Below are 26,699 nucleotides of genomic sequence, written 5' to 3'. Positions count from 1 at the left end.
GCAAGAACGGTAAGCGTAGGTCTGACGATACTACTGACGCTGGCAATGGCAAGCTCAGCAGTGGACGGCGAACCCATCGGCAAGGAGTCGCCAAGCTCCGAGTGCCGTTTCCGATGCGATGTTGCCTGTGATTTTGGTGGGTTTATCAATGAACAATGTGTGGAGAATTGTCTCAAGAAGTGTCCTCCAGAATCCATCGCAACGGCATCTCATGCAAAGCCGTCTGGCTAGTTTTTTCTTTCGGAAAATAAGCTTTACGGATAAGCTTTTGTGCTGTTTGAAATTTCGGTCTCTTGTATTAGTGATCATATGATAAATAAAGCCTTAGTTTCTTCCCTTTAATTTTTGTAAAAAAAAAAAAAAAATTGCAAATCAGCTCAAAACGCAATGTTCCAAGGATTAAGATCGTTGATAACTAAAGTTTAACATTTTTTTTTTCATTTTTCTAGGGGGAAAGCAAGTTTTGTTATCTTTGATTTTACGTACACCAAAAGGATTTAAAATCACTTTTTGAGTTGTAAGTTGGGGTTCAAATCTTGCACCCTAAGTTAAAAGAATTCAAAGAACGATATCAAAACACCCATTTTATTTAGATGGATAGAATAAATGTTGCTAACTTGATTAACAAAAAACTTGTATAGTTTATAGGCCACTAAAGGGTTCGCCAGTGAGATATTTTTGTGTGGCATGATCCACAAGATTGGGTCTAGATAAAGATTTTTCATTTTTTTTCTTTAATCAAACCATGCTTTCTATATTATTCCTATTCCTACAATTAAACTGATCTGTCTAAGTGAGGGCTCAATTGAGTCACGAGGAACAACGAGAATTGAATTATTATCGAATTAGATGGACACTCTATACACTTGTTTGGATTTAGAGAAGTCATATTTTAGTGACAAGTAATGAGAGGTAATGATCAAATCCTTGACCTTCCATCTCACAAAAACACTTAAAAAGGCATTTGTGGTGGTCAATAATTCAAAATGGCTGTTGGTTAATTTTTCAGGTACAAGACATAACGTCATGTCAGAAATTTAATGCGGATATGAAGAGAGAACTATGATCTGAAGTTAAGCTTTTGTTCCAACTTTTACCCTATCCATTGTGGTATAGCTGCCAAAATTTTTTTTTACATTTGTTAAAGAGGTTAATGTTCATGAAAAGAAATTCATTACTAGAGGTAAGGGAAAAAGGGAAGACTACCTGATTAATGTGCTTTTCAACTGCAATGGATCTTAAGGACATGGATTTTCATTTGATTAACTTTAACTATGTCCTTTTTGTGAAATGCCGAAACAAAATACAGAAAGGTCAAAGCATCATTACTAGAAAAGATTAGCATGTCTGGCTTTTAATTTCGTAGAAATGGTTAGCCAGCAGTAGCGTTGTTGAAAGTAGGCTGTTGTCCCCAAACACCCCTCTCCCCCAATTTAATTTTGTTAATTACTCTACAGGAACTAACACCCACAAAATCTTCAAATAGAAACAAAATCAAATTAGCATTAATCCCTGTCGTAAAAGGCATTAACAATCAGGTAAAGAAGGAATGTAAAATAATGTGAAAAAGAAATACATTTACAATCTTTCCTCAGTTTTTTGAGAACCGATTTAGACTCAAATAAGTACCGCTAGTGTCCCCACTGACCAATAGTTTGGTTCCGCCATTGTTGGCCAACTTATTAACAAGATTTACTGCCTGAAATACATACACAAGGTTGCCTTGTACTATATTGTATACAAGGTATTTGTACACTGCTCATAGGAAGTGTAATTGATTTGATGCCATTCAAAGCTACTCAATTAAATGCCCAAATCTTGGAATTAACTTCTTGAACCCTTTTCTTTATTATAGAGTATGAATTAAGTGCTAAGATATGTTATCAAATGTTATTATTATCTTTAGCGAGTCACAAAGAAGAGAACTAGCAGTAGATAAAATGGAGGCAGGGAAGATTGCTGTAGAACTCATGACACTGTTGACAGTGGCAATAATAGCACAGTCAGTGATGGGCAAAGAATCATCAACAGTTGAGACTGTGCCGCTCGATGAATGCTGCCGATACAAATGCGATGTGAACTGTGCTCGTGGGGGATTCATCAACGAAACCTGTGCAAACAATTGTCTCATGCATTGCGTTCCAGATACACCAAATCAGTGCTGCCGCTACAAATGTTATGTTACCTGTACTTCTAGAGGATTTCTCAACCAAACATGTGTAGACGAGTGTGTTCAGACTTGTCCTCCACGCTCCACTGCTCTGCCATCTGGGATGCTTTTCAATTGATGAAGGAGGCAGGGCAATTGCACCTCCCGTTTTTATATGTGCAAAGCCAAGATGTGTTCTTTGGACATTCTCAATTTTTATTCATGTATTAGAAATTTTAATGGTAAACGGACGTGGTGGAAAACTATTTTTGTGTTACACAAGTACTAGGCCTAATCAGTATACCCTTACATTACAAGTTTAATGCATTGTCGCTTGTCTACGAAGGATTGATGGAGATTGAATCACTGTCGGGTCAGACGGATGCATAAAAAGATCACATATTGTGACAATTGTTGAGAGTCAAGAGTTGAATGCTTGACCTTCCATCCCACCAAACCTTGAGGACTTAGTGGTGGCCAGCAACATTTGGGGTGTTGGTTACATCATCACTTGATAATGTGTGGAATTTTGGCACACGGGATTTTCAGTGCCACTTTTATATTTATGCCAAGTGTCCTATTTATTTAATTTTTTCTACCATCACGTGATAAGTGAGATTTCTTTTCTTAAAAAAAAAAAAATTGTAATTGAGGATCGGCAGTGTACCCTCTCAACTTTGACAGAGTTTTTTTTTTTTTTTTTTTCAAAGTTCGGAAACTCTGGAAATTTTTTAAGCTATTCCCTATTTTCACATTCAAAAATTTTTAAAATTCTTTTTCTTGTCGACATTGCTCCTTTAAAATTTTGACAAGTCTTTTTCTTATCTATATTGTCCGTTCAATAATATAAAAAATTCTTAATTCTTACACTTTGAAAGAACGTTGGATCTAATTAAGATTAGAGATATTGATGTAAAATTAGAAGTTCGAGACTGCTATTACGTTTCTAAACTATCGCTATATTATAGCACAATTTAGACTTCAAAATATAATTAATTAACATAAGGGAAAAATGTAAAATGTTGATCGTAACTACATTTGACGTGACGTCGAAAATTAATCCCTGAACCTAGATCCCAGCTGTGCCACTGTTTGAATTGCTAGGGATCCGGTCGTGGGAGCAAGCGATTTACATGCAAAAGACATTCAATTACAAGCAAGTTGTTCAATGTTTTCAAGTATAAAATGTCTCCCGAGTTATGTTAGAAAATGTGTCCTGTTCTTTTTGCAGCTTACGAAGACAGAAATGCAGCCAATGGAAGCGGGAAAGACTAGTTTTCTTGGTCTGATGATAATTGGGATGGTGGTGGCGGCGGGGGCAATAGCAGACCCGCCAATTCCTAGAGAAAAAATCGGTACGGAGGGCGTCTATGAGGACTGCGCCGCCGGGTGTGCTAACAAATGTAACGGGGACGGAAATATTCATCCAACATGCATACTGGATTGTATCAGAAAATGTCCACCCCCAACATCCCGTCTGAATGATTGATGATGATGATGATGATGATGATGATGATAAAACTCAGATATAAATAGGAATTCTAGTAGCTGATGTGGCAAATGCATTGCAACATTTTTCCAGTTGGGAAACTAGTTAGGTGCCTAGGGATTGTTAAAATATTACAGACCATGTGATGATGGCAAAGCATGCTAGTTCGATAGATAATATCTATTATCTGGAGAAATTCTCCCTCATATTTTGTACCGCTCATTATGCGGACTAATCAGTTCATTAATAGTATCTTCTAGGTCTATGCTTTTACATTTTTCTTTTGCAAAATTGCAAGATCAGACGAATTTATAGTATGAATTGGAAAAAAAATTTGTTAATGTGTTGCCTCAAAAAATTTCAGAAGAATTCCATTTTTCTTGCCAAACTTTTCAATCGTAAATCTGTTGGTGAAAAAGCGTAACATGTGGACAGCTTGCTACAATCTCCTTTTGCCCAGCAGCTTGCACCCTGAACAATTATTCTAAATTGTCACCGAATATGAGTTCTTCCCAAAGACCAAAGCCCCGTATCCTGCACCTGTGCCTGAAAGATTACTAGTTAGATGCATGCGCCGTATTTGGAAAGGCATGATAAGAGGAAGTTCTTGCATGATAGCATATCTTGATCATAAAATTCTATTCTACGGCTACATGGTGGTACACTTACAGGTGTTTTCATAGATGGGAACACATTCCAGAACCGTAATGTCTCATCACCAGCTCCAGTCACGATTGTCTGTGGGAAAAAAAAGATTGTGGTATTCATTTGTTTACTTTGATAGGTTGCATAAGAGAAATATATTCTCAACAAGACCTTCTGTTTCATGCTGCAGTACCTGGCCATCAGGTGATAAAGCAAGATAGAGCACCCGCAAACTGTGGCCAGTTAAAGTTGCAACCTGTCGAAGTCAATGCAGAAAACAATTTATGGAGCTTGGAAAACATATTCAGGGTGGTTTCCTTCAAAATCAAAGAATATTGATTGTTCAAAATTGGCCCAGGAAGTCTACTACCTTTGCCATTGATGGATACTTCCATACCATAATTTGATTCTGCGAATACCCATGAGTGCTGACTAGTTCATTCACATTCTTACTCCATGCTAGATTGCATACCTACAGGTATGTATGGAACGGAACGCATCAGAAAAGCATAAACCCTCTTCACAAAATCCCTCTGGAAATTCAAGATATGCTGCATAGTACTTCCAAACGTTGTCTTTCTTTTCTTCTTTTCCCTTTTTTTTTTTTGGGGTGTGGGGTGGTGGTTGGGAGTTAAATGTGGCAGCGTAACCATTCTAAGCAATCAAGAATTCTCTTGGCTATTCAAAAAAAATTTTACCACAAACCTGGCTTCCTGTATCCACACTATTTAATTGATTGCCATTGGTAGTATTCCAGAATCGAATGCACCTATCAGCAGTTCCTCCACCAGAAGCGAGGAGCCCACTCTGGTGAGGAGACCAGGTAATCGCCTTTACAGCAGCAGTGTGCTCTGTGAGTCTCAAAATTGGCTGTTGGGAGTGCTGATTCCAGACCAAAAGCTGCACGTCACTTATAAAAGAAGAGTATTACAGCATTGCTTAGTTAATTCTGTCAATGTGAAGAGAACATTCAGCTTGCCTACCTGATTGTCATTTCCTCCAGATGCGAGTTCCCTATCATCATGAGACCATTTAAGACCACATACCTGAGTCGGGGGACATTAGTAAATGTTAGCTATCTTGACATTCCCTTGAAGTACTCATTGGTTAGATTTGAGTTTCTACAGGCAAATGACAATATGGCTGTCTGTTACCTCAGACTTGTGGCCAGAAAGTTTGCTTATAAAATCATTCGGTACTCGGATATCATGTTGTAGTATGTTCCGATCTCTGCTTCCTGAAGATAATATGCGTGAACTCCACGCTAGGACTCCAGTTCTTGTTTGATGCCCAGTCAGGGTTCTGACCCTTTTGCACTGAGTTCCATCCCAAACCTGAGGATAGCACTATGCTCAGTCGCTTCCAAATTCAAATAATATCCGAGACATCAAAAGGTGCGCACGATGTACTACCCCTCCCCTAATATGTTAAAAAAAAGAAAAAACCATTATACCTGAACTTGACCAAGATTTGTGCCAATTGAAATGTAGGAACCCTCTCGGGTCCATTGGACTGAGCAGACACCATCATTAGGTCCTAAGTCGCACAGCTTTGTTACCTAAAATGGTTTGGAAGGGAATAGAAATATGGAGTTGAGAGGAAAATCAGTAACTGCTGCTTTTGATAAATACTTTCTTGTTTGCAGCAAATTATAATAACATACTTCACCCTGATGAAACAAAGAAGATTAAGATCTTTTAACCATCAACTCACCTTACTGTTTGAGGCACTCCATAAATAGACACAAGTTCCTAAGCCAACTGCAAGGACATTTTGAGATGACCAATCAACTAGGTTCAGATAGAAGTCATCTTGAAGTGCTGGCGCATCAAGAACCTGCAGTCGTAGAGGCCTTAATGATTGAATAATACTCTATCACTCTTTGCTTCAAGTTAAATGAATAAGGGCAAAAGCTTAACTAAACGCCTAACTGCAGCCACCAGAAGGGCAGCCCTCCTCGAGACATCAAGCCAAAATAGCGTAACAAAGCAGAGAAAATTCTCTGGACCATCAAACTATTGCTAAGCTGCAATTCCTTTTTTCCAGACAGTATTATGAACATGGAAAAGCATTGAAAATCTGTACCAAACCAAAGACCGCTATAATCAATTAGTACAATTTTGCCTAATGGTGTTCAGGAGTAGATTAAAGGAGGGTCCCCCAGGTAAATAGGCAGCCTATCACATGGTCGATTAACAATCACTATGCACTTTGCTTCACCCTTTTTGCTCACTTCCCCAATTACTTAATACATACAAAATCTAAAAATTCCACGCTAACGTTTCTCAATCCTTTTTTGACAATTTATCGCTGGATTTTCACGTATTTATGTTAGTATTGTTAGGGGTCGGCAAAATTGACAATTTTTAACAATCAAAATTGAAGGCTAAAGCAAGTCGTATACCTTGTGGGGTGTCTTGGGAACCTTTCGAGGCGGTTTAGGAGGGGTTGAAACCTCAGCGGAAAGCCCACTGTCCTGCCCCAGGACAGAAGGCGAATAAGGAGAATTAGGCCCAGAAACCTCAGTCTTAAACCGCAGCATATTCTTGTTTGGACTCAATGGTGACCCCTTACCTGCAGGAGAAGAAAAACAACCAAAATCAGTCCCAAAAAGCTCAGATTTCAGCAACCTCGAATAAGCCTCATTGCCTCCTCCTCCTCCGTCCTTCACTGGCGACGCTTTCTCTATCAGCCCAAACGTGTGCAGCCTCGATGATGATCTACAAGGAATAAACCTGTCACTGCAACTCGTAGATTTTGATGAAGGGGATGAAAGATTGGATATAGTTCTTGGTGACATTGTCATAGGTGATGGCAAATTCGATACTGATCGGGCCGGGGAGGCGGGTGAGAAGGCCTCCAGCCGAAGAGAGGTCTCAGACATTGTAGCTGGAAGGTTAATCCCACTTTTTCTTCTTTGAGTTGAATCCATTTTTCTGTTTCTGAGTTCAACTTTTTCCCTTTGTTGATCTGTAACTTCTGCTGTTTTCTTTCACCTTCTAAAGAATAATTTGAAAGAGGCCCTCTCTGTTTGAGAAGAGAGTTTAAGAGAGGGCTTTTTCAAGAGTTTTAGTTGGGAGGAGGAGAATGTCAGCAGGGAAGGGTGGGCAGTGTAGGAATGGAAATGGAGTGGACTGAGCTGGTGGGAGGGGAGCTTAACGGTTAGTTTTTTAAGAAGTTTTTTTTTTTTTTTTTCGTATTTTTCTGTGCAAGGAAAGGTAAAGGGCGTTTAGGGATTTGAAGAAGATTGGTCATGTTCTAACGGTCATTTGTGCCGGGGAAGCCTTGTGGAACTTTTTGTCATATGGGCGGAGGAGCCTTAACTCTTTGATTATCTGATTTATTTTTTGGGTTGGTTTGCGAAAAAGTAGCCGTTCGTGGACCGGGCTGATGTTGTTATTCTTTACTGGAGAGTTCAGTGGAGATATCAGCTCTTAGTTTACCCCTTTTTGGAAGGACCAAGGAAGTCATTCATGGAGGGGAAAAAATCTATAAATCTGAACGAGCAAATTCGGGGAGATTAGGTGATCAGCCATGGAGTTCACTATATCTTGTTCATCAAGATGAAATTTGTAGATCACTACATTCATCTGTCAGTAAAATTATTATCCTTATAAAGAGATTGCGGTTTATTTGCCAAAATATATTTACTTACATCATCATTACAATTTTCAACACACCTTTTTATCTTCTCAATTACCTTTTTATCTCATATACATCACATCACAAAAAGTGCTACAGTAAAAATATCTCTAATAATTCACAATCCAAACAAACATCTCGTATTATTATTATTATCAAGGTCTTGTTTCTTTAAAGTGGATTTGAAAGGAAAAATAATTTTGATGAAAATAGACTTTAGAATGTGACATGCATCTAACTAGCAATTCAATGTTTAAATGTGATACACATCCAACCATAATACAATATAGGGTAAACAACAAAAAAGCCCCCTGTGATTAAGCAATCATACATAAAAGCCCCCTGTGATTTCATATCATACTAGTCGATACCCCGTGGTTTGAATTAACCTAAAAAGTGGACGGAAATCGTCAAATATTTGGCGTGTGTCTTAAACGAACTGCAAAGGCGCGTGCATATGCGAAAAACATATTTCCACCACAAACTTTCACCTGATATGCCTACTTTAGCCTTCACTCTTTAATAATAAAAGACCAGCTTCCAAGTCTTCCGAGTCTTCATGTTCGGCCAAAATTGAAGATTGAAGGCAGCATTCGAAGCCTGTGCAAGTAATCAATCAAGCAGAGCTTGCAGGCTAGCAAAGGAATTGCAGGAAACAAAGCCTTAAGGTAAAAATGTGAACTGTATCTGTATATATTCGGTCTGCAAATTCTGAAGGAAAAGTGCAGAAAGTACCCCAAGATGTCTTCCTCAAGCTCTCGACCAACAAGCGGGGGAAATGGAGGCAGAGGTCTTCGATACCAGTACAAGGTATGTAATTGTCGAAGGAAGGCAAAGCTAAAGATTGTTGAGAGTCAGGTAATAATTTAGTAATAATTTAGCGTGCTTCCAAGTTCACCTAGCAATAATTTAGTTAGTCCGGGAAATGCCTTACTTATCAGGAAGTACACGTTTCTTACCAGATGCAGTTTCTTACGGAAATCAAGGAAACAAGGTTTGCTTTCACAAAGATATACATTACCTATGTCCACATCTTTCAGGTTATTTCCACAGTTTAGGATGGGATGTGCTTTACAACCTAAATTGAGGGGCCATATAGTATTGGCAACCAAGACTGATGTAGCAGTAGAAGAGACTGATTTGCCTGGAGCTGATAAAGATACTGGTGAAGTCTCTGAAAGTCCATTCGATGCTATTGAAACAAACGAAGATTCCTCTGCCGAATCAGATGGAAGCTCCACTACTGCTCGATCTAAGCGAACAAGACCCGTTAGGAAGAGTGACATGCCTCCTATCAGGACTGAGGATTTGATTCCTGGTGCAACTTATGTAACTTGTGATTTATTTGTTTGGCAGCTACACGTGAATTTTTTGGAGTAGCATTAGAATCATTAAAGGTTTCTTTATTTCTACTCTAACAATTAGATTGCATGGATCTTGCTTGCAATTAAATAGGGTAAGGTGAACTTGACCTCTTCCATATGATTATTTGCTCTTTCTTGGGTATGTAGTTGCCACTGACATGCACTATATTGGAAATACAATTTTATGTAGTGAAAGGGAAGATATTATACATCTTATGTTTTTCTTTCCCAGTTTGCAAAATGTGCGCACTACTTAAATAATTTCTTTGATTTTGCATGAAGGTTTTAGTACCTTGTCTCTGGTATTCTGCAATCTAAAATTGCATATTTCTGTTTGTTCTAAAACATTTTTGTGGAAATAGAGTTCGTGCTGCTTTCTGTTTCTTTTGTTTGACTCTGCTGTTCAGCCATCTGCATCAATTGAACTTCTTAGTTATTTGGGGTAAGTCCAGACAGGGCCCTTGGGGGTATGGGTTGGGGTGGGTTTTGGGATAAGACAGACTTTATCTAAACTTGATGGGTTTTTGAAGTCTTTGTCTGCAATTTTCGCTTATATCAAAAGGGTATTTTCGTCTATTCACTCAGCTCCGTCTGTTTTGACGATTTCCGTCCACTTTTCAGGTTAATTCAAACCACGGGGTATCGACTGATATGATATGAAACCACGGGGGACTTTTATGTATGATTGCTTAATCACAGGGGATTTTTTTGTTGTTTACCCTACAATATATATTGTTAGTATATATAAAATTAACTCTAAAAAAATGTGACTTCAACGATCTATCAAAATAGCACTGTAAAGTTAATAATAAATTAACTCTAAAAAAAATGGCAGCAACCATCGACCAAAGTAACACTGTGAGGTTAATCAAGGAACTTCAGACAAACGCAACTCTACCGAAAGCTATGTTTTCAGAACCGGACCGGATAGCGATTCGGCCGAGGTCAGGGGTCAGGGGTCAATGGGTTCGACCGGGGGTCGATAGGGGTCGAACCGGATGACGTCATAAATAAAAATTATTTAAAAATTAAAATATTATATATATAATATCTAATAATATATTGATATTAATAAAGGTATATTCATATATATTTGATGTTTCAAATATATTTAACAAGAAAATACAAAGAAATTAGAACAATCAAGTAGCAATTTATATTATTTAATAAATATTAACAAGTTTAGAATTAAAATTATGAATTTAATTGAAAAATAACATCAAATTTTAGGACAATATTTATAAAGTATCAAATATTTGAGGTATATCAATAAGTTTTAACAATTTAGGGGGTCAAAACATAATATTAAAAAGTTTGAATTTTTTTATAAAAAAATTACTGTTGAACCGGAAAATCGGTTTTTTCCCTGTCAAACCCGGTTTTTGACCGGATTTTAAATTTCCGGTTTTTAAATATGACTCGGACCAGCTACCTGGCCGGTTCCCGGTTCGACCGGCCAGTCCGATCCGAGTTTTAAAACAGAGACCGAAAGAAGCCAGAAATCGGCGCGCGGTATCGCTTTAGTTTTCAGCAGTAGGGATTGAACTGTATGTGTGTACAACTGGGCTAATTTCTTAGATTATAGGTAAAAAAAAAAAACAATCCGCCAAATGCACCTCTGACATGGGATATTTCTCATTTTATAGCGGCCGTGCTGAGTCAGCACGTCCGCATGCGAAGAAAAAAAAAAAAGTTAGAACGGACGTGACTTTTTAGGAAAAATCGCCAATTTAGTCCCTAAACTTTTTTTTTCCGTCAATTTAGTCCCTATATATTATTTCTAGCCAATTGGATCCCTAAACCTATATATCGGTTCCAATCAAGGATCTTTGCAGCGGCGCCACCGTATAATTTCCATTAGGTTCATAATCGTGCAATACAAAAGGGACATTTTAGGGAATTCCATTCTGGCGCCTTTTCCAATTAAAAAGTAAACGAAATGTAAAGCCCAAATCTAGGTACTACCTCTCTTGCACCAAAGAGAGCTGTCCAATTTTTGCAGACCCGCGTAGAAAAAGCACTGTAATTCAATGCATTCGAGAAAGAATTGGGACAAAGCATCCTCAAGCTCAGCCAGTGATCAATTTATTAACACCGTCAAAGGATCAAATGGTTCAGAAACAGGAAACTCGATTTATGAAGGAAACGAGAAATACTACAGTGGAGACAACATCGTGCGATGCTATTGCCAAGAACAATGCCGAATTGTGACTGCTTGGACAGAGGCAAATCCATCAAGAAGGTTTCATGGTTGCAGAAATTATGGGGTAATTTTTTTGTATGTGCATAAAGTTTAGAATTTGTTAAAATATTTCTTGTCTTTTAACTATGAAATGGTGGTAAATGCAGAAACGTGGTGCTTGCAGATTTTTTTTGTGGTATGATCCACCCATACCCCAAAAGATGAAAAATATAATGGGTGCACTTTTAAGGGACCTGAGAAGTGTTGAGAGAGAAAACGCAGCATTATTGATTGAAATGAACAAGTTGAAGGCAAAAGTGAAAATATTGTTTATAATTTGTATCTGTTTTGGCGTTTTACTTGTTTTTGTACTTGGAGGCAAGGAAAGGAAGAAACAAGGTTTGCTGGAATTGAAGATGTTGCAGTAGTTTTGAAGAATGTATGGAATTGTATGGTTCATCTGTACTTTAAAATGAAGTAAATACAATTGAGTTTTCATCTATGTTTGACTCTGTTTTGCTTCTGGATTTGTTATTACTCTGTTTTGCATCTGGATTGCTCATGTAAGTTTCTGTGACAAGTTCAATGTTATGCTGACAATGTTGACTGAAGTGGAAGAATTGCAGAAGTGATGGCCATTAAAAAATTGGGTAAACAACAAAAAAGCCCCCTGTGGTTAGGCAATCATACATAAAAACCCCTTGTGGTTTCATATCATACCAGTCGATACCCCGTGGTTTGAATTAACCTGAAAAGTGGACGGAAATCGTCAAATATTCGGCGTGTGTCTTAAACGAACTGCAAAGGCGCGTGCATATGCGAAAAACAGATTTCCACCACAAACTTTCACCTGATATGCCTATTTTAGCCTTCACTCTTTAATAATAAGAGACCAGCTTCCGTTTCTTCTGAGTCTTCATTCAATCTGTTTCCAGATTATTCAGTAACTACTGTAGACACCAAATTTTTAGTGTATTTTTATTTACTGTTATTTTTATTTTTCATGCTAGTTTTTATTTACTTTTAGTCTTTTATTTTTGTTTTAAGTCATTTTAGCATAGAATTTATTTTTAAAAAAAAAAGGGGGGGAAACCCGCAAGCGGGTTTCAGGCTATTTAACAAATTACTTAAAAAAAAAAAATTTTTTACATGCAAGCTGCGTTGAGTTGCACATGCCCATCGGAGGGCCCTAGGATGCCCAGCAAACCTCTCCTCTCATCCTCACCCTTCAGGTGAGGGTTTGAGAGTATGTGTTTGATATAAATAGAACAGAAACGCAGCTTTTAGTCATTTTACATAAGGGGGAAACCCGCAAGCGGGTTTCAGGCAGGCTATTTAACAAATTACTTAAAAAAAAAAATTTACATGCAAGCTGCGTTCTTCAAAAGGGAAACCCGCAAGCGGGTTTCAGGCTATTTAACAAATTACTTAAAAAAACCTAGATCAGGATTTCCAAGACCTACATTAACCATTTCCAAGACATCTTGTTTTCAGTCTCCACAATTGCATAGGCAATAGGATAGATGCAATCATTAGCATCAAGACCTACAGCAGTCAAGAGTACTCCCGGGTGTGGTCCTCTTAGGTGGCAGCCATCAACACCAAGTATAGGGCGGCAACCTTCCTTAAAACCTTTTTTCAAGGCTGCAAAACAAATATACAACCTCTGGAATCTTTCTTTTCCACTATCCTCATCAACCTCTGTCTCGACATGCACTGTGGAACCTGGATTTGAGTTCAATAATTCCTCACAGTAGTCCCAAATCCTTGTGTATTGTTGCTGATACTTCCCTTGAATCAGGATTTTGGCTTTTGCAAAGGTCTTGTAGACTTGATCCTTTGTGATATTCACATTCAACTCCTTATGCACCTTCTCTTTAAATGCACCAACTGTAACTTTTCTATTCATGCGCAAAAACTCCATGTAATATCTAGCCAAAAAACCAGAGTTCGCATGTTTGTGATGGAAAGTTCTACCACACTGATGTTGTGGTCCCATTGTTCTAATTACGAATGCATCAGAATCTGGTTCTTTTGCAGCATAAGTAAACCACATGCATTGTTTATTCTTGCATTTTGCCCTGATTCTTTTATGGTCATTTTTCTCCCAAGTATGCTCCTTACCCCACTGCACAGAATATAATTCAACAGCTCTCTTAAAGAGCATCTTTGTGTCAAACAGTAAACCAACAAACAATTTAGGTTTCTGCATGTCAACTTCTGGCCTAAATCTCACATATTTCGGCTTACTTCTTGAAGTGTTTTCATCTGAGGAATCATGGCAACTGTGTAACTCCTCTGTGTTTATGGAATCTGATTCCTCTTGGACAGGAATTTGGTCCCCGTCATAAACATCAAAATGCAAGTCAGCAGCAAGACTTTCTTTTACTTTTGCTTGTTCTTGCCTATGTGATTGTACTGGTACTTTCTTCTCTTCAGCATTTGGTATACCAGCTTTCCCTCCAACACCAACATTACATATGACATTCTGGCCATCAATTGCATTGTCAACAGTAGTACTACAATGATTAAATATTATGTCATCCTCATCTTTACTAAAATCGTAGTCACTATCATGAAATCCTTCACCATCATCACCTGACTCAGATTCTGCCTCATTTTTAGCCTCAGCACCATCCTCTTCTTCAGTTCCAAGACATTTTTTGTTTTCATTTTGGATTTTTGGGTGTGTATTTATCGCAGACTTGTTTCGTTTACTTTTTAATTGGAAAAGGCGCCAGAATGGAATTCCCTAAAATGCCCCTTTTGTATTGCACGATTATGAACCTAATGGAAATTATACGGTGGCGCCGCTGCAAAGATCCTTGATTGGAACCGATATATAGGTTTAGGGATCCAATTGGCTAGAAATAATATATAGGGACTAAATTGACGGAAAAAAAAAGTTTAGGGACTAAATTGGCGATTTTCCCGACTTTTTATTGCCTGTCGGCAGCCGTGCCCAGTCAGCACGGCTGCAGACATCCAGTCAAAAAAAAAGGCGTCAGGCACCCGCCTGACACTCGCGTGAAAAAGCCCGACAAGAGGCATTGCGAATCTTTCATCCTTATTTGGCTTAAGGGCTTACATTTGGCATCTTGGTTGCAGATGGTGTGCACTATCAAGGTGGCTTAATTGTTCAAAATATAAGAGTTCCGTTTGTATTCCTTGTTTTTACCTCTATTTTTTAAAAATTATTTTTCACATTCCAAATGTTACAGTAAATGTGTATTTCAAAAACAATTCCAAAAACACCCATATCCAAACATTATATCAAAAATAACTCCAAATATACATAATATCTATATTTTGTATATTTCAATTATGTATATTATATATATATATTATATTAATATAAATTGAAATATACAAATTGTAAATTATATATTTATATATTATATATTATATAAATATTTATATACATTAATATTATACATAATATTGTATATTATACATAATATAATATAATATACATAATATGTAATATTGTATACATAAATGTATAAATATTTATACATAATATATTATGTACATTATATTATAATATATACATTATTAATGTACTTTCATTATTATGTACATTATTGTGTATAATAATGTTATGTATAATATATAATATACATAATATGTAATAAGGTATAAATGTATATTATGTATAATATATTATATTATGTATATTGTATTATATACATTATATTATAATATATAAATTATTAATGTACTTTCATTATTATGTACATTATTGTGTATAATAAAGTTATGTATAATATATAATATACATAATATGTAATAAGGTATAAATGTATATTATGTATAATATATTATATTATGTATATTGTATTATATATATACAATATTATGTATATTATACAAATTGAAAATTTTATATTATATATTTATATATTATTTAAATATTTATATAATGAAATATACATTAAATATTACAAATTGAAATATTATATAAACACCATATTTATAATATTATAATATTTATAATTAATATTAATGTATATTATATATATTAAATAATTATATATTATATTTTTTTTATTCATATTACAAATATTTTATTTTATTTAAAATATATTTTTATATATTTAAAATATATTTATATAAATATTATATATTATAGAAATTATATATAATATATAATATATTATATATTATACATTTATATAAATGTACATTTATACATAATATATATATTTATGTATATTTATAATATACATTTATATTATGTATTATATATAATATAATACATTTATACATTTATATTAATATACATAATATTAATTTTACATTTATACATAATATTAATATATATTTATAATATATTAATTTATACATTTATATAATGTTCATTTATAATTTATAATTTATAATAATATACACTTATACATTTCTAAATATATTTATATTATGTTTAACTGCATCAGTGCAAGAGACCAATTTCTAGCTTTGCTCTTCTTAACCACCCTGCATGCCGAGAAAAGTAAATGGTAGACAGCTATATGATTGACAAACCCAATTCCTAGAGCTCCAACGTAGTAAAAACAAGGGCTCCGTTTGGATTAGCTGTTTTTTGGGTTGTTTTTCAAAAACACCACTGTAGCATTTCGAATCTGAAAAACAAGTCCGTTTGGATTAGTTGTTTTTGGGGTTGTTTTTCAAAAACTATATGAAAAACTTTTACTGTAGATTTTTTTGGATTATTTTTAGAGGTATTTTTGAAACATATTTTTGAATATTTTTAGAATATTATAATTTTTATATTTTTATATAAATATACATTTATGCATTTATAATAAATTTATATTTACAAATGTATAAATGTATATTATTATAAATGTATAAATTATAAATTATAATTTTCATATAAATATACATTTATGCATTTATAATACATATATGTATATTTATAAATAAATATATTTACATATTCATATAAAAATATATAAATGTACTATATTCTATATAATACATAATATAAATATATTTATAAATGTATAAGTGTATATTATTATAAATGTATAAATTATAAATGAATATTATAAATATATTATAAATTATAAGTGTATATTATTATAAATGTATAAATTAATATATTATAAATATATATTAATACTATGTAGAAATGTATTTATATAATTAATATAAATGTATATATGTATTAATATTATGTATAAATGTAAAATTAATATTATGTATATTAATATAAATGTATAAATGTATTATATTATATATAATACATTATAAATGTATATTTAAATGTATTAGTGTATATTATTAAAAATGTATAAATTATAAATGAATATTATATAAATGTATAAATTAATATATTATAAATATGTTTTAATATTATGTTGAAATGTAATAATATAATTAATATAAATGTATACATGTATTAATATTATGTATAAATGTAAAATTAATATTATGTATATTAATATAAATGTATAAATGTATTATAAATGTATTATATAATATATAATATATAATATAAATGTATATTATAAATATACATAAATATTTATATATTATGTATAAATGTACATTTATATAAATGTATAATATATTATATATTATATTATATATAATTTATATAACATATAATATTTATGTAAATATATTATAAATATATAAAAATATATTTTAAATAAAATAAAATATTTATGATATGTATGTATAAATATATAATATTAGAAATGTATAATATATATAATATACATTAATATTAATATAATTTATATATAATATACATAATTGAAATATACATATTAATATATATTATAAAACAAAATTGCATAAATATATTTATAAATTTATATATAAATAAATGTATTTATATAAATATATAATATTTATTTCAATTGACATAATATATATAATATTATACATAATTGAAATAAATATATTTATATTAATATAATATATATATATATAATATACATAATTGAATATACATATTAAAATACATAATTGAAATATACATATTAAAATATATAATTAAAATATATTAAAATATAATTGAAATATACATGTTAAAATACATAATTGAAATATACTTATTAAAATATACAAATTAAATATGCATAATTGAAATATATTTGGAGTTGTTTTTGATATATTGTTTGGATATGGTGTTTTTGAAGTTGTTTTTGAAATACACATTTACTGTAGCATTTGGAATGTGAAAAACAGTTTTTCAAAAACAGGCTCAAAAACACCAATCCAAACGGACCCTTTAAACAAGAATTTCAGTGAGCTCTGTAAGTAGTAATGATACATAAATTGGTTGAAGGTCAATAGAGAAATCCATGTGTAAATACTGTACATAAATTCGTTTAAGCTATTTTTTTTTTTTTTTTGAATGTCAGATGGAGCCGTGTTGACTGTGCACGGCTCCAACTGACTGCTACGACTGACACAGGCTGATCACACGAAAATTTTGTAGAGTTCTGACAGTGGTAAAATTTAATTTGCTGCCGTGCTGACTATAGAATGAGAACAAACTCATGTCAGAAGTGTATTTAGCGGATGCTTTTTTTTTATACAAATATTCTAAGAAATTAGCCGTACAACCGCCACATTTTTTGGCTTTTTTTTCCCTTATTTCCTGAATTTACCGGTTTGGCAGCTTGTAAACTTCTGGAACACAAGTGCAAGAGGGAGGCAGAACCTCGCAGATTAATCACGAGGCTACGGAAGTACTTCGTATATTATATCCGGGACAACTACAAAAGTTCCCTACTAGTTCATCAATGAGCAGAGCCGGACAGCTCGGAGAATTCAGATGCATCAGTCTATACCCATAAATATAGATGAATGGTGTAAAATAGCAAATTCCCAAGTTATGAGCACTTCTCAATAGCACCAAGCCAAGGAAGCCCCTAACAATATATAAAGTTCATCTACAACAATCAAAGTGTGTAGTTGAATTGATATCTCCGCAACCAATCTTCGCCCTTTTCATAGTAATCCGTCCTACTAAATGTCTGATTGGGGAATTGCATGGCAGCAGCATAAACAGAAGCTCCACGCCATGCATCAAGACTTGGATCTGATGCTCTGACAACTGTTATAGGTGTTCCACATGGCCTAATCATCCTAATCCCAGCTTCCAAGCGCTCAGCCATTCCCGGGTATTGACAGCTCCCACCAGTCATAAGGATTGATTTTGTTATTCTCTCTTCCAACCCTTGGTTCTTACACGGCAACCTTCTTATTGATACCCCAGCCATCTCATCCAACCCTGACTGATCTATCCCAATTAAGTTGGCCTGGAACAGAACCTCAGGGCACCGGAATCTTTCTACTCCTAGAATGAGCTGGAAGTCTTCCTTAGTTAGAGGACGAAATCGTGGCGGCTCCGCAGTCGAGGATCCTGACTCTGATTTGGGAAAAAATGTCGGATCTATTTCCTGTACAAATATGACAGGCAAAAATGGATGAAATTGCTACAAGAAATATCTGTAAGAACACACAAGGACGTGAGATCTAAAAAAATCACAAACCCGCAGTCTTGAAGAGACGCGAGCAAGGTCTGCTTCATCCTCATTTGACTTCTCATCTTCTTCATCATCATTATCTCTACTCATTAGCTTGTAAAGTTGCCAATCTTCATCTTTGATACCAAAAGTGTCCTCGCCCTTCCCTCGATCAAATGCAGCTGTTGTCAGGAGGCGCATCCTTTCTCTTTGAGCAGCATTCAATCTTTCACCACGGCCCACACCTCCAGAACCATTTTGGTTCCCATTTGTGTTGTTGCCATTTGTCTTCAAGCGTTTTCGCTGCTCCACTTTCTCAGAAAGCTCTCGGTATTTAGCACGTAAATCCTCCAAATAACGTTCTGGGTTCTCTCTACATTCAGAAGCAAAGCATAATGTAATAATAATACAACGTAAAAGAGACTACATATCTACAATATCATCAAGCAATGATTAGACAAGTTAACATTGCGAATCAAAAACATACAAGCGCTTTTCCTCCTCCATTTTCATTTGCTTTTCTCTTTCTAATTCCTCTTCAATCCGCTTCTGTTTAGCTCGTTGCCTGGCCTCAGTTGTGGATTTGAGAAACAACTGCTTCCTTTTTTCTTTAAGCTGCCATGGAAACAAGAGTGCAAAATTTAAATTTCTGAAAGTTACGAACAGAATATGAAAACCATACTGTGGTTCCAATTTAGCAGCCATTCACTGGTCTTGTATCTTATTTAACTAGGAATTGCTGTGCAGTAGAAAATACCAAAATCAACAGAAACTATAAAACAAAGATCTGTTAGAACACATGGAATCGGAACACACACCTGCTCCGGTGTCAGCACATCATCAGGCACATTGACAAGATTATACTTGTCAGCCATGGAAGCGTCCATCTTCTCCTCAGTTTCAACTTGTTCACCCTTTGCTTTGCGTAAAGATTGTATTGCCTTTGCCAGATTAGATTCTATTTCCTGTTTAGAGGCATAGCCAGTCTCTCTGAGAAATGCAGGAACATTATTCTCTTCAACCTGCTTGAGCTGCTTTAAGAGGAATTCCAAACCTCTAATGTCATTTTCAAGCTCATTAATTCGAGAGGACCTCTTTGCTTCAGCCATCTCCCTTAGTCTTTGACCCTGTCTCTCCTTTAGAGCTGCCTTTCTAGCTAACTCTTCTTCTGAAGGTTGTTCTTCCGCTGGTGCAGGAGTCCAAGGAAGCTGCCAGCACCTGGTCTTTTCTTCAGCTTCTTTAGCCCCTTTCTGTTACAAGAATTGCTTAGATGATTGCAGAAGCAAAGCAGAGTAGTTGCAGACAAGTCAAAAAGACCAAACTACACTACCTGAAATATTCGGACTTCTGATGTATAATCTGGTGCAATGTAACAGTGTTCCATCTTAAGGTCTTCAACTTTTTCCCATGTGAGCTTAGAACTGTTTGAAAAAAATAAGCAATCAAGACTAAAAAAACAAATGAAGAAAAGTTTCAATTGCATTTACAGAGGGATCGGCATTCTCAAGCTTACATGTGATGGGGATATTTAAGTGAAAGAAGCTGCTTCAGATAATCGGTAACATGGTATCCACCAACATTAGTTCGGCAACATGCTTCGTAAGCAGGTTCTCCATTTATGAACTGTGATAGGAAAAATGGATAAGAATTCAAACTTACACATATACATTGTAGACCATTGCAAGTTGTTAAGGTGCAGTACTTCATATAACACTAGGATAAGTATCAGAGACTGAATACATTAACTGGTATTACATGCAGGTGTTAATGTTCCACTTTGTTATTCTGGCTTCATAATTCCCCACAGTAAACCATTGCTCAGCTATCAAACATTCCTAGTCCCCAGTGAGAAGCATGCTGCTCAATTTGGTTCATAGCTCAGTGATTCATCTTCTTCTAGCTTGAGCCTTAAAGAAGCATCTTGAGCTGGTTATAAGCAATCCTGGGCTAAAATATTATATTCAAGGCACTACATATGCCAAACACCAAACTCTGCAAACCTTGCACCACAAATAATCTCGAGCAATCCATCCCAGACCTTTGGTTGCAGGGGTGTAGGGGAGGACCACCACCCTACTTATCCAAGATATTACCTTTCCACCCCTTGAAAATTTGGAATTCTTCAAACTACTCCTTTACAAAATTAAAGTATTGCCCCCGTAGAGTTTGAGAATATTTATCACAAGTCAATTATAGGTTGCCCATTAAAAGTAAAATTTCGGCATCCTCCTATGAGCAACATGCGAACTACATGATGCTGTACTTGGCTGAATCCATGATGCCAAGCTCAAGCTTAGGTGTTTGGCTGGTTTGTAGGACAGGCCTACAGGTTGTGCATATCCAACGAATAATTCGGCAAATACAGATAGATAACTAATTCTTTAATAGGTCATAGGCAAAGCATATTTGTGTTGATCTACAAAAAGTTAATGGCAAAATTCATGAAATTATTAAGGATGGGTGTACCCTACATGCACAACATGTTTCTTCCAGAAGAATATAATCTATTCTATCTAGGTCTTTTCATACTTAATACCAATTGTAGTCTCACTGGCACCAGATCAAGATAGTGACTTGGTATGGCACTGCACTTCAGAATAAACTAACCTAACCTTTAATGGAACAGCAAAAGAATTGTGGCGGTGACGCAAAGTTGAGATTTGTGATGGCTATGTTTCTGTACTCAATGCTCCATGTAATTGGAATTATCCACAAAATCACTATGAACTTCAATAAAAACAAGTGAAGCATACCGGAATAGCATGACTAGTCATAAATCCTGAGCAAATTGCAAGACCATCACTATTACATATTCCAAGTTGTTGGTTGTACTTGTAGCTGAATGCGGCATCGACACCAAATGCTGCTAAAGGGAAAGTAAAAAGTAAGTGATACATTAAAATAGCAACAGTCCAAGCACTCATGGCATCAGGCCATATAAAACGAGAAATACAAGTACAATATGCTGTGACCATGGTGTGTCAATCATGCTACATCCATAAAAAGATAAAACATGCAGTTGACAATAATATTAAGGGTTTGCATCCCTGTTTCACAGTCTAACTAAAATATTTGCCCAAACAAGCAGAAGCTTCAGTTAACTAACAATTGGCAAGCATACCTATTGAAGGAACTCCATAAGACTCAAAAAGAAGTTCTGCCATTCTACAACGAGACTGGATAGGATTGCAAGCACACTCAGTGATCAAAACAGGATGGTCAATCTGTTCTGCCATGAAATCAACTACATGAATATTACCAACGCTGATATCTAAAATCAAGAAATTCAGGAATCAAATATGAAGTGATAAATATTGCAAACAACATAAATGAAGTCAGACATCTATAAGCTGCACAAAAATAAACATGAAGAAATGAATCAAATTGACATAAAAAGCTTATTCTAAAACACAGAATTTTTGGGATGTCAAACATTGCCTGCTTGAACTTGCAAAGAAAGCTTGTAAATTCTTTAAAGAGATCAATGAAGACATTCAATGCTTTGAGCCCACAGTATTTACCTCAGTTATATATAAAGTGCAAATCAGAATCTCAACTGCTTATATGAACAGTTGACTTTTGACACACAAAAAATCAACACGAAACATTTGGTCTGCACGAAATGTCACAAAAGTTTATTAAGTAAAACTAGGGGGGATGAATGCAATGACAAACAGATCTCCAAGAATAAAGCTACTATCTATTCACGCTATACAACATAAATAGCTTTGCAAGCAAAACTGAATAATCACATAAAATATGACGACAGTAAGAAAAACCAGCAGCTTCCGAATTGATAAACCTCGCATTGCATTTTACATCAGATCACACCAAAAATAACTTTGATATAGCTGAGTAAAGAATTGAAAGGTGATGTAGCAGTACCTGCGACTGATCAGCACCTAATCGATCAAAACCGAAGTCAAGAATCTATACATGCAAGAAAAAACACACAACTCAGCAACTTGATCTGTGAACATAAAGTAGATGTAAGAAACAAAGATGTTTCAGTTTCCAATCAATGCAAAATAGCATCATACAAACATGTTGAAGGTAACTTGATGGAACATATTAAGATATCCAAAAATTTGGATTAACGAAAAGCTGAAAAAATAAAAGGAAAATTACATTATGTGTCATGTATTCTGCCTTATTCTACATTCATCTACAGCCCCCAATCAGAGTTTCTTTGTTTTGTTAAACTTTACATTTTGTAAGATGTACAATTGCTATAACTGAAGCTAAGCGTTTAGGCGTTAATTAGTCAGTTCAGACTTGTATAAAGAGTAAGGTGGATTTCAGAGGAAACTGCTTGAATATCAAACATACTGCTTATATGACCTCAGGTAATATTATATAAAGCAGTAAGAGGCTAGAATGATTTGGGGCTTTTGTATTCTTAACAAACTCCAAAGATTGGTATATGGCTAGTAAATACTCATAAAATCAAGATGGTAATTCACTGAGAAAATTTCTACAAAATGACAGATATAAGTTTTGTGATGCAGATTGAGAAAGCAAGTTATTAATATGTAACACATAACACATGCTTCTTAGGAGTCTAACAAAGTACCGACTTTTAGTATCTCATTATTGACAGGGTGAAAGTAACTGCTAACTGTGTGACGTATATGGACACAGAGGGTGTGCTTTCTATCCTATTAGAATTATGAAACAAGTTGATCACCATTCTACAGTAAAGAGTATTCATTGGAGAATATAGAGTGAAAAGTTTCAGCAAGGTAACTTGAAACCCAGTTACTACTCAAAATTAATGAAACTTACATATTCCATAATCTCAAACTGATACACGACATTGCCATCAAAAGCCGAACGAGGTCCTGAACGTGTGCAATCAAAATATCTTAGTAGCGCTGGGTTATGATCACCAACAACTGTGACTGTTTCACCTGCATTAGAAAGAATGCAGAAAAAACTTTTAATTGATGTAAAATCAAATTATAAAAGTAGAAGTTCGGAACTACGTGTAGATTCAAACATGTGACACTACCATTTTGAACCCATGAGTCCAAAACCTCTGCAATCTAAAACATGTGAATGCAGAGGTTTTGATCTTTCCATTCAGATCATAAATTATAGGTTGAGTGGAACAGGAAAGACCACAAATGTAAATACATAAATCATTTGACTGTATTAATTACACTCAATCTAGTGTTCCAGCAAAAACAAAGAAACAGATATACTGCCCTCATGCAATCACAGGAATAATAATAATAATAAAACTAAAAGAATTCAATTATAGGAGAGCACCAAAAATTGAGGGTGGAAGACATTTGAAGCTCATTCATCTTCATCAAAAATCAAAACTTTGGTAAAAGAAGTTTGGCATGCACATGACCCATAAATTTTTGCTTATGTTGAACGAGTATATAAAAGAGATATCTAGCCTACCCGTTAAAAACAAGTTTTCCATCATTCATGTCATGCTCAAATAAAAAAAAAACAAGAAGAAGAAGAAGATGGGGGAAAAATCTAGCACAATGGTATATTCAGTTCAAATCCAACTTCAGAGGCAGGGAGATTAAAATTGGCATAATGCCGAAAAATTACACTAGTGAAAATTACAAATATATGTGAATATATGTATATCAAGAGATACCAGTGGTTTTATGGCGAGGCCTCTGAACAATGTTCCGGAATATAACCCGAGGCTCATCCTCCCCTGCCCAGCTATCACAAGACCAAATCATAATTGAAGGATGTAATTTATCGGTAATTTTATCAAAACACAACTTCACAACGCAAATTAATCTAAGCGAACCAAAGAATTAGGGCTTTTTTTACCCAATGCGGAAATATGAACCGCCATTGTCGATGACGATGGGGATAGTTGAATCGAACTGGCTGTAATCCGTCTGCCTCTCTATCTTCGATATGAATGGCATTTTTCTTTCCTTTTCTTTTTTGGTGGTAATTACTGTAGATGTGGCGGGTGAACCCTAGTTACTTTCCCACCTCAACTGCAAATGGTGAGGAGGTTTTATGTGCAGAGAAAGAAGAACCTTTTCATGAAGCGGCTTTCCTAGCGTCTACCTGGTGAGGGCGGACCGGTTCAGCTCTGCGTCCATCCCTCCTCCAAGTTTACCAGTTTAACTGAACCGGTTAAGTTACATTGGAATGCCTCGGGATTGAAGATTTTTTGGAATAATCTTTTTAAAAATATTTTTTGACATAATACATATGATATAAAAAAGTAATTAAAAATATATTTATAATGTAAACAGATAAATTTGTGTAAATGATTTCTTATTAAAATATGGACCGGAGTAAATTTCTAGAACTCTAATCGAAATACACATTTTTTAAATCAGATGGACAGGAGTAGAATTCTAGAACTAGAATGGTGAATTAATAAATTCGAGTTATTTAAAGTTTACGTTTTTGCACTCAGAAATAAACTCTAGTGTTGATTTATTTTTTAATCGAATTTAATATAAATTTTTTATTTCAATAACTTTATAAGCAATCTCATTGACCTGAGAAATAAATAACAAAAAAGGAAGTTCGAGGATACAGATAAATTGTGATATTTAAACTAAAAGGTATTTATAACTTGTATCAGTCTCATTTTATTTGTTTATGCTTGCACAAACCATCACTTTTGTTGCAGTAATTGACTGTACAGATTTTCACTAAACAATCTAGTATATTTTAGTGCAAAATACTAAATGATCGCAATAGAAAATGTTTACTCACGTGTCAGAAAATTTGACCAATATGTGAACTAGTTGGCCTTTCCGATTGAACTCAATTGATTTCCAAACCCCAAGTCAACTTACCCGCCGTTATCACTGGACGGAGCAAAACACATCTTTCAACCATTTTTTTATTTTACATATATTATATTAAAAAAGTGATTTAATAATTTTTTTAAAAAAAATTATTTCAAATAATCTACTATCCAAACACACTTCCTAAATTATTTTGCAAAAATCAAAATAGATCCTAAACTTTATTATGAGTCGATTTAATAAGTGTTGATCCTGTGTCGAAAAGTTTATTTCTCAAGCAATTGCTTTCTTTCTTAAAATAGAATAATTTCATCAAATTGAGATTTCATATTTTTGATAGAGAACATTTGATGTGTGCATAAAGGTTTTAATGTTGTAGTATAATACAAGTATTTAAAATAAGTATTTACTAGTATTAACTACCTTTTACTATTTAAATTAAGTATTTACTCTTGACATGCTTTGTTTTCAATGGTCTTCCATCTTTCCAACAAATCTTTGTTGACTAATGACTTCCTTCAGCAAACCAGGACCGGTCCAATATCACAAAGTTCAATCAGTTGCCAACCAATCCGGTAGACCAAGAAGGAATCGATCCTTGGCCCAGTAGTGCGAATTCGGCCCACTTGTTGAAAGCATTACCAAGCCCGTTTGGTCTGTTTCTTTGGGAGTTCCTGGAGAAAAATTATAGCCTGTGTTTGGATGGAAATTCTATTTCAAATAATATTTTATTTGCACAACAAACATAATTCTTAATTAATTTCTTAAAATTTTATCAATCATCTTTTTATCTCACATATATCGCATTTTAATAAGTACTTTAGAATTTTTTTTTTTTGTGTCAATTGTCACTTTATTTATAGTATTCTATACTATCCTAATCTAAGGAGGAGACCCAACTGGGTATAGGGGGACCGGTGGAGACTGAATCACGACTGAACCAGACGAATACACTATACATCTGTCTGAATTTTTTTTTAAGAAGTCAC

General features: G+C 34.5%; 3 protein-coding genes across 5 annotated transcripts; 1 reads left to right on the top strand and 2 right to left on the bottom strand.

Moving 5' to 3' along the window:
- Positions 1-3,803: 3,803 nt before the first annotated feature.
- On the bottom strand, positions 3,804-7,491 carry LOC113761869 (protein FIZZY-RELATED 3). The gene is made up of 10 exons (XM_027305027.1): positions 6,688-7,491; positions 5,997-6,119; positions 5,737-5,841; positions 5,438-5,617; positions 5,267-5,329; positions 4,989-5,183; positions 4,654-4,755; positions 4,477-4,539; positions 4,308-4,376; positions 3,804-4,184 (listed from the first exon to the last, which is right to left on the bottom strand). Exons 1-10 carry the CDS (start codon positions 7,213-7,215, stop codon positions 4,131-4,133), a joined length of 1,482 nt encoding a protein of 493 aa, XP_027160828.1. The 5' UTR covers positions 7,216-7,491; the 3' UTR covers positions 3,804-4,130.
- Positions 7,492-11,246: 3,755 nt separating this feature from the next.
- LOC113755576 lies at positions 11,247-11,899 on the top strand. The gene is made up of 2 exons (XM_027299551.1): positions 11,247-11,556; positions 11,639-11,899. Exons 1-2 carry the CDS (start codon positions 11,320-11,322, stop codon positions 11,897-11,899), a joined length of 498 nt encoding a protein of 165 aa, XP_027155352.1. The 5' UTR covers positions 11,247-11,319.
- A 6,243-nt stretch (positions 11,900-18,142) lies between these two features.
- LOC113764023 (actin-related protein 5) lies at positions 18,143-25,017 on the bottom strand. 3 transcript variants are annotated; one of them, XM_027308053.1, is made up of 12 exons: positions 24,764-25,017; positions 24,579-24,649; positions 23,744-23,868; positions 22,844-22,888; positions 22,080-22,182; positions 21,712-21,821; positions 20,472-20,581; positions 20,289-20,379; positions 19,777-20,208; positions 19,446-19,573; positions 18,986-19,331; positions 18,143-18,892 (listed from the first exon to the last, which is right to left on the bottom strand). In XM_027308053.1, exons 1-12 carry the CDS (start codon positions 24,862-24,864, stop codon positions 18,392-18,394), a joined length of 2,163 nt encoding a protein of 720 aa, XP_027163854.1. In that variant the 5' UTR covers positions 24,865-25,017; the 3' UTR covers positions 18,143-18,391. The 3 variants fall into 3 exon arrangements, with proteins under 3 accessions (XP_027163854.1, XP_027163855.1, XP_027163856.1); XM_027308054.1 differs by having other exon boundaries at positions 24,579-24,641; positions 24,764-24,887; XM_027308055.1 differs by lacking the exons at positions 24,579-24,649; positions 24,764-25,017 and having other exon boundaries at positions 22,080-22,187; positions 23,744-23,789.
- Positions 25,018-26,699: the final 1,682 nt, after the last annotated feature.

Source organism: Coffea eugenioides, chromosome 2 (assembly GCF_003713205.1).
Source record: "Coffea eugenioides isolate CCC68of chromosome 2, Ceug_1.0, whole genome shotgun sequence".
NCBI classification, from domain to species: domain Eukaryota; kingdom Viridiplantae; phylum Streptophyta; class Magnoliopsida; order Gentianales; family Rubiaceae; genus Coffea; species Coffea eugenioides.
The sequence above is the reverse complement of the archived record's forward strand: the minus strand, read 5'-3'. Positions and strand labels throughout refer to the sequence as shown.

Coding starts and splice junctions, on each gene's coding strand:
- LOC113764023 (XM_027308053.1), bottom strand. CDS start 24,864: ATGCCATTCATATCGAAGATAGAGAGGCAGACGGATTACAGCCAGTTC. Junction 19,332..19,445: donor ATGGAGGAGGAAAAGCGCTT/GTATGTTTTTGA, acceptor TTCTGAATGTAG/AGAGAACCCAGAACGTTATT. Junction 18,893..18,985: donor GCGTCTCTTCAAGACTGCGG/GTTTGTGATTTT, acceptor ATATTTGTACAG/GAAATAGATCCGACATTTTT.
- LOC113755576 (XM_027299551.1), top strand. CDS start 11,320: ATGCATTCGAGAAAGAATTGGGACAAAGCATCCTCAAGCTCAGCCAGT. Junction 11,557..11,638: donor ATGGTTGCAGAAATTATGGG/GTAATTTTTTTG, acceptor TGGTAAATGCAG/AAACGTGGTGCTTGCAGATT.
- LOC113761869 (XM_027305027.1), bottom strand. CDS start 7,215: ATGGATTCAACTCAAAGAAGAAAAAGTGGGATTAACCTTCCAGCTACA. Junction 4,540..4,653: donor AGTATCCATCAATGGCAAAG/GTAGTAGACTTC, acceptor TGACTTCGACAG/GTTGCAACTTTAACTGGCCA. Junction 4,377..4,476: donor CTTTATCACCTGATGGCCAG/GTACTGCAGCAT, acceptor TTTTTCCCACAG/ACAATCGTGACTGGAGCTGG.